The sequence below is a fragment of the Halichoeres trimaculatus genome, unplaced genomic scaffold (assembly GCF_033239565.1).
Source record: "Halichoeres trimaculatus isolate MK-OKI-2021-1 unplaced genomic scaffold, fHalTri1.1 fHalTri1_scaffold_14, whole genome shotgun sequence".
Classification (NCBI taxonomy): Eukaryota; Metazoa; Chordata; class Actinopteri; order Labriformes; family Labridae; genus Halichoeres; species Halichoeres trimaculatus.
This window is the reverse complement of record NW_027437192.1, coordinates 26,535,232-26,543,453: the sequence shown is the minus strand read 5'-3', so window position 1 is coordinate 26,543,453 and position 8,222 is coordinate 26,535,232. Positions and strand designations below refer to the sequence as shown.

Genomic DNA, 8,222 nt, shown 5'->3' with positions numbered 1-8,222 from the left:
ATTTTGCGCGGGCATGTTTTCATAGGAAATTTTGCCTGTATTTAGTCCCTCATTAAACTGGCCGTAACTCCACAAAACGTAGCCCTAGGGCTCTGAAACTTCTAGGGTGCGTCCGTCAGGTCACTAGGAATGTCCCCAGTGGGTTTTCTCAGAATCGGGTTGGGGGTACTTTTTTCGGAAAATCGCGATTTTACGCGGGCATGTTTTCATAGGAAATTTTGCCTGTATTTAGCCCCTCATTAAACTGGCTGTAACTCCACAAAACGTAGCCCGAGGGCTCTGAAACTTCTAGGGTGCGTCCATCAGGTCACTAGGAACGTCCCCAGTGGGTTTTCTCAGAATCGGGTTCGGGGTACTTTTTTCGGAAAATCGCGATTTTGCGCAGGCATGTTTTCATAGGAAATTTTGCCTGTATTTAGCCCCTCATTAAACTGGCTGTAACTCCACATAACGTAGCCCGAGGGCTCTGAAACTTTTAGGGTGCGTCCGTCAGGTCACTAGGAGCGTCCCCAGTGGGTTTTCTCAGAATCGGGTTCGGGGCTCTTTTTTCGGAAAATTGCGATTTTGCGCGGGCATGTTTTCATAGGAAATTTTGCCTGTATTTAGCCCCTCATTAAACTGGCCGTAACTCCACAAAACGTAGCCCGAGGGCTCTGAAACTTCTAGGGTGCGTCCGTCAGGTCACTAGGAGTGTACCCAGTGGGTTTTCTCAGAATCGGGTTCGGGGTACTTATTTCGGAAAATCGCGATTTTGCGCGGGCATGTTTTCATAGGAAATTTTGCCTGTATTTAGCCCCTCATTAAACTGGCTGTAACTCCACAAAACGTAGCCCGAGGGCTCTGAAACTTCTAGGGTGCGTCCATCAGGTCACTAGGAACGTCCCCAGTGGGTTTTCTCAGAATCGGGTTCGGGGTACTTTTTTCGGAAAATCGCAATTTTGCGCGGGCATGTTTTCATAGGAAATTTTTGCCTGTATTTAGCCCCTCATTAAACTGGCTGTAACTCCACAAAACGTAGCCCGAGGGCTCTGAAACTTCTAGGGTGCGTCCGTCAGGTCACTAGGAGCGTCCCCAATGGGTTTTCTCAGAATCGGGTTCGGGGCTCTTTTTTCGGAAAATTGCGATTTTGCGCGGGCATGTTTTCATAGGAAATTTTGCCTGTATTTAGTCCCTCATTAAACTGGCCGTAACTCCACAAAACGTAGCCCGAGGGCTCTGAAACTTCTAGGGTGCGTCCGTCAGGTCACTAGGAGCGTCCCCAGTGGGTTTTCTCAGAATCGGGTTCGGGGCTCTTTTTTCGGAAAATCGCGATTTTGCGCGGGCATGTTTTCATAGGAAATTTTGCCTGTATTTAGCCCCTCATTAAACTGGCTGTAACTCCACAAAACGTAGCCCGAGGGCTCTGAAACTTCTAGGGTGCGTTCGTCAGGTCACTAGGAGCGTCCCCAATGGGTTTTCTCAGAATCGGGTTCGGGGCTCTTTTTTCGGAAAATCGCGATTTTGCGCGGGCATGTTTTCATAGGAAATTTTGCCTGTATTTAGCCCCTCATTAAACTGGCTGTAACTCCACAAAACGTAGCCCGAGGGCTCTGAAACTTCTAGGGTGCGTCCGTCAGGTCACTAGGAGCGTCCCCAATGGGTTTTCTCAGAATCGGGTTCGGGATACTTTTTTCGGAAAATCGCGATTTTGCGCGGGCATGTTTTCATAGGAAATTTTGCCTGTATTTAGCCCCTCATTAAACTGGCCGTAACTCGACAAAATGTTGCCCGAATTTCATCTAGCCTGTGATTTATTGGTGATGTAGCCCTCACCATCAGTGCATTTGACCGTACACTATTGAAAAATTACAACAATATGAGTTGTTTTTTATGCATGATAATTAAAAACACTCACTCCAAATCGAAAAATACTTTGATGTCATAATTAAATAGGTAAAAATTACCCAATTTACCCAAAGTTTTTATATTTTCAAGTAAAATTAAAAATTACTTTAGGTAATAATTAAGCCTCTGAATAGTATACATTAAAGGCAACGGTTGGCTTTTAAATTAGTGCTTTTTATCTCGATGACCAGAGTGGTGGCTAAATGTCCATACACGTTTTAGATAAAGCTCCCGTCTGTGTTACTCAGTGCTTAATTTGTGCCGGAGCTAGCCGGAGCGCGCTCCAGCACCTCTTTGATCTGATCCAGAACCTATTTGACCCGCTCCGGCACCTCTTTGATCTGATCCAGAACCTATTTGACCCACTCCGGCACCTCTTTGATCTGCTCAGGGACCTTCCCTGTCAATAAATAAACTGTTTCTATCTATGTTTTCTCTGTGCTTTAATTCTCTCTGAAGTGACACCTGTTGGCTTATTTCTTATGCATTTTACTCAGAAATGAGATAAAACGGGGGAAAAAGTAATTCATGCCGTCACGAGTCACAACGCAATGCACATTGGAATGGTTTTGTTTCCGCACTGGCTTCGCACCCAAACGACACTAAACAGCCAGGTGACTGACAGCGCTGCTACTGTTAGCCTGCTAACAAGTCGAAGCGACAATTAAAACTTTTAAGTTTTTTTAAACCAGTCAGTCAGCCAGACTCCAAACTGGCCAAAGTTGTTCCGGAAGCAGATGCCAGCTCCGCAGATGCGGGTGGTGACAGCATAATGGCCGCTGAGGATGTGGTCTGTGCTGTCAGGAGCACGAATGAGGGAGCAGTGATGTCAGTTCGCAGGGATTAACACATGAATCCTGACCCTACTAACCCTACCCCTGACTCATATGTAACCAAGTATCAATATGTCTCTCTCTGAATAACACAAAGAGGAAATTTAAATGAACTCAGCAGGAAGATTTATTTAGGGTCTGATAGTAGTATGCTACCTAAGTCCAACAAAAAAATATGTATATATATAGATATATATATTTTATGGACTGGAATGTATCCTCCTTTTAATTGTAAAACACCAAATATGTTTTCACTTGTAGTGACATACACTTACCAACATTTAAAGGCACAATATACCAAAATAAAATTTTTTAAAAAAAATTCTTCAGCTTTTATCAAAGAAAGAGAAAACCAAACTCTTCAGTTTTCAAAATAAACCAAATTCTCTTCAACCTGAATAGGAAATATCTGACTTAGTTCAGCAACAATTATATAGTAACAATATAGTTGGAATATCACAACTTAAAACCTTGTGAACTGAGTCATTTCAATCAGTGTTCATAGAAAAAAAAATATTAGTAGCCCTGTTCTTGGATAATGAACAGTCAATCTTCTCCACGAGGGGTACGAGTTCTCCTTTGAATTCTCTTAGTCCAAAAAAATAATAAAATAGGATCTTCGAGCAAAAGAAATAAAATTTGGCTACCCAAAAGAAAATACTATAGAGCTCTATAGATGAGTTTTGTTTGATACTCAACGTACCTCAGGAAGAGCTGGATGGCGGCTGGTGACAGTCCGGGAACAGCGACCTCTGCCTGGCTCGGGTCCACCCACGCTAGCAGGGAAACAGTACAGTTGCTCAGGCGTGTGAAAGGCAGCGAAGACTAGCTGCAGCTTGGCATGCCTCATGCTCTCCCCTCTCAGCAGTAATCAAGTACTCAGTTGTAAACGCTTATGTAGTGATTACAATATTTACCATACACATAAACAAATCATTGCAGTGACTCATTTAAAGTATGTTTTAACTCTTTGCTCTGAATTAGCAATTAGCTCGCGATTAGCTCGTGGTTAGCTCACGATCAGCTTGTGGTTAGCTCACGATTAGCGCCTCACATTAAAAACACACATTTACACATACACGTTTATATCTACAGCAGTTAACTTTTACAACACATGCAAAATCATGTAACAGCAGTATATGTGCTCACCTAGCAGAGAAACAGTACAGTTGCTCAGGCGTGTGAAAGGCGGCTAAAACTAGCTGCAGCTCTGCATGCCTCATGCTCTCCCCTCTCATCAGTAATCAAGTACCACCCCCTGACCTCTCCTGCTTTGAAATCGTCGCTCTACGGCCGTAAAGCGGAACTCACTGCTGTAACATTTAGAAACCGTTTGCATGCTGAACTGAATTATAGACCAGCTAAATAACCACTGGGTTACACCTACACAAACCCTTACCTTTCATATACATTGAACAAAATCATGATTTAACATTTTGTTCATCTAAACATGCATCACATCTTGCAATAAAGCCTGCCACCTCTCTACTTTACCTCTTTTGACATGAACAGCTTTTTCTTGTGCTTGTGGCTAACCTCAAGTTTTACACCTTGGTGATATTACTAAACAAAAAAAAACAAACCTGGAAGTAAATTCATGATTTTAGACTTTGTGGATGGATTCATTTAACTGCCAACATGCTGGCTTAATATACATGCTTTATGGCAAGAAATTGGCAGACAGTAAAAAGTAATGAGTAGAGTGACATTATCAATGTAGGCTATATGATCAAATTAAAGACTTCTTTTTGTACTTCTACAGTTTCATAAATTCAAAAAACTTCTTATTTTTAAAATTTTATACATATATGGCTTTTGGGGGGAGACAAATAGGTTTTGTGGCATGAATGACATGACTCCAAGATGAAGCAAAATGGCTCCTCTGATAGTAAAGGTTGCGGACCCCTGGTTTAGAGACTTGAGAGAAGCAGGCTAAAGGCCAGCAGCTCTTACTGATATAGTTACTAACCCTAAAGGTTACACTCTATTTCTTCAAATACACCTTGCAGTGAGTCTGTAAAAAATTAGGCACAAGCTTAGTTTCAAATGAAGTAAATGAACAGCAATGAAGCAGTGCAGAAACAGGTTGGAGAGGAGGCCTTTAGAAAGAAAACAGAAACTATGATCACAGCCTGTTTGAGACATTCACAGCATAGATCAAAATGTCTCCTCTGCACATCATATGTACAAATAAGTTTTCATTTGACCTTAGGCATTGGGATAAATAAAAATGTCTGAAAAAAAAAGAAACAAAATATAAACAGGGAGTGAGATTTAATTGTGTTTAATTTCAAATAACTGATGGCAGAATGAGATTATTTACAAGGGGAAATGTGTTTGATCTGTACAAAAAATATACATGCAAGTAAAAAAGACATAAAAAACAAACATGAAACAACTCAAACGGAAAACAAACATGACAAAAGGACAAACAACAATGAAACAAGCCCTAAACTGAGGTATTCAGACCAAGTTTCCTTGTTGTCATGGCCTGTTCATAATTTTCAAATAAATAAGAAGACAGCAAAGGACCTGGTAAGGTCCTGTTCCTCTGCTTCTGGCAGAATCCGTTAGAATGCAGCACATCCTAATCTTAAGTCAGTTTACTGTGAAGTGAAGCGTTTCATCTTGGCTGTTATATGTTTTTTGATTATCCATTTTTTTTCTCAGGAAAGGAATCTAGCCGTGGTTGGTTTCTATGTTGGGGGTAATTTCCTCATTTCTCACAAGGAAGTGAATGATGGTTATTTTTTTGGCAACAAGTTGTTTCTTTCACATAAAATGACAACACTGTTTACTAAATTATGTTAAACAAACCTCCCATTTATTTCAACAGTTGAACCTTTCCTTAATCTCTTTCCTATGTCATAAAGACCACAAAGACTGGATCAACTTAACTCCAATATTGAGTTTAACTGCTGTAAACAATCATTCCACATGGTCATAGATGATCTACCTCAAGTGAACCATAATCACAATAAAACTGGTTTTTTTTTTATTAAGTACTATAAAGCTAGCCCAACTTTGGTGTACCAATACTACAAAGGCAAACAGAACAAAGCGTGTTAAATTAATCTGAACAAACCATCATGATTGTAGATCGTGACCTCTGACCTGGCCTGGCCTGGAAGTCAAAACCCTCAAACAGCAAATAAACACAAACTACCAGCAGTGCTTGCAGTACCAAGTACATGCTTTTCTCTAGATTTATTACAGATACAACGGATGTCTTCATAAATAGTTGCATAAAATGTTAAAGCCGCAACATTGCACATGATAATCAAACATAACATACAATGAGTGCATTTACAGTAATTTGTCTTCATCTCTCTGAATCCACTTCCGTACATCTGGCAGTCACTGCTGCCGCCGAGGCTGGGTCAGTCCGATGTCCTGCAGTCCAAAAGCAGGAGTCCGATGTGGTAGTCAGAGAAGACAGAAGTCTTTATACAAGGTAAGGCTTAAACATCTCATATCTGCGCAACACAAGTTTTGTTCTAGAAAAAGCAAACCATGGATGTCTATTGTTTCTTTGCCGAATGGACAGTGCAGCATTGTTACTCACAACATGGTCATCATGGTATCTTAGATTAGGTACATTATATAAGCGCTGCCATCAAAAAGCTCTGATCAGACGTACAAATGTCTCATAAAGCCAGTGTTTCCAGGTGTCGACAGAGTCCAAAGTGGCACAGCAACTTTTAACTGGTGAGCGTTTTCTACAGTTATTTTTTTCTTGAAAACATAGACAGACTTTTCCTTTGTTTACATTGTTTCTATAAGAAAGGGCTGCTCCTCAAAAAGTCTTTGAGTAACAGTTTTTGTGAAAAAGAGCAACACGTCTGTATCTCTTTCGCAGTTTGCTCTCATTACTCTCACCAGCACTGTTGGCATCACCTTCTCCTAAATCTCTGCTTCTGTGCAAGTGTCAAGGCTTGATCAACTGGCTCTTTATGATCAGCTTTACCTCTTGCAAAGAAAATAAATTACTTCATAATGCTTTTTTTTCATATATTTTTGTTCACTTAACTACAAAATCTGTTATAAGTTGAAACCAGCAAGCAGCAGTAGACGAGGGCATCCAATAATTTATGTGATTTGTGAGAACTCTGTTCTCTGGGGCTCTGATTGGTTTTGGACCTGAACCAGGTCTCAGTTTAATTGGTGGAAGGACTACAGGACTTTATTTAATCAGCATTCTGTGAAAGAGGATGAGATCAACAATCATTCTTTTCATCTAAACCAGCAAGATGCTCAATTCCAGACTCTCAGTCCCTGCAGCCCAAGCACAGGATGACGTAACTGGAAGGATGTTCCCTTCTTCTTCTTCTGTCGGCTTCAGGCCGTAGGAACTGAAGTTTGGGTTGGACTTGTGTATCCAATCTTTTAAACCTGGGCCTGAAGGCGACTTTGGATGAAGCTCCTGACTCCTCCCATTGCCCGAGCATCAGTCTGATGTTTCCTCCTGTCAATGAAGGAGATGAGGCGAGAGGTGTCCAGGCAGCTCTCTGCTCGGGCTCTGCCGTCAGCCATACCGACCTGCAGCCATGGCTCCTGGAGGCAAAGCCCAGCCAGAGGTCTCTTGCCTGGGTCGGTCCTCAGGAGCAGACAGATGAAGTCCCTCGCCGCCTGGCTGACGCCCTGGAAGTAATCCCTGGGGAAGCTGAAGTCCAGCCGGCAGATGTTCAGGCAGGTCTCTTCTGAGCTCTCATCCAGGAAAGGGGAGGCACCGCTCAGCAGCACGTAAGTCACCACTCCCAGACTCCACAGGTCAGAGGTGACCGACACAGGCTCTCCGAGGACCAACTCCGGGGAGGCGAACTCTGGACTGCCCAGCAGAGAGTGGATGTAGTGGGCACTGTTAAGCTGGACAGCATCGCCAAAGTCTATGAGTTTGACCCTTGATGTGCCACTGTAGCTGGCCACGAGCAGGTTCTCAGGCTGTGGAGGAATATCAGAGGGAAAGACGTCTTACTGATTGATGAGCAGGTTAGCATTTAGCTTTTGAGTTGACAGCTATTAGTATGATTATGACGTTATGCTTCATGCCGTTGCTGTAATCAGATGACACATTTTTGAAATGTCATAGCGGAAAAACTAGTGCATATAGAGCTGTCCCGTTAACTACTGAATATGAAAATCAAAATTGCAAATTACAAACTGCCCCCACTGTTTATTTTATGATTATGGGCAACAAAAAAAGATAGTAGGTTTTCAATTTCACATTTTAAAAAGCACTTTACTGTGCATCCTGTACACACTTCTTCCTAGAATATAGGATTGCAGGTGAAATACAGGACTGCTCTTATGCTCATATCTTTGTTATTTTCGTTCATTTTTCTAAATGCAAAAGAGATGCATGAATCAGTAGACTGGGCTAGATAACTTTGTGGGTGGAGGGAGACTCAACTAAGCAGCAGCGGAAGTGAAAGTCAGCAGGGAGCTGAGGATGACTGATGGATGAGAAAAGTACATGAAGCAAAAATATAGAAACAAGAGAGCCAG

The 8,222-nt window shown here is 41.9% G+C and overlaps 1 protein-coding gene across 4 annotated transcripts in view; it reads right to left on the bottom strand.

The window, feature by feature from the left end:
• Nucleotides 1–5,004: 5,004 nt before the first annotated feature.
• Nucleotides 5,005–8,222, bottom strand: part of LOC141802757 (triple functional domain protein) — a 93,026-nt gene continuing 89,808 nt past the window's right edge. For 3 of the 4 annotated variants that reach the window (XM_074686477.1, XM_074686476.1, XM_074686474.1), the window contains one exon: nucleotides 5,005–7,658. In XM_074686477.1, the coding sequence (XP_074542578.1) occupies nucleotides 7,104–7,658 (555 nt within the window). In that variant the 3' untranslated portion in view covers nucleotides 5,005–7,103. The remainder of the gene's footprint in view (nucleotides 7,659–8,222) is intronic. The other variant, XM_074686473.1, reaches the window with a different exon arrangement.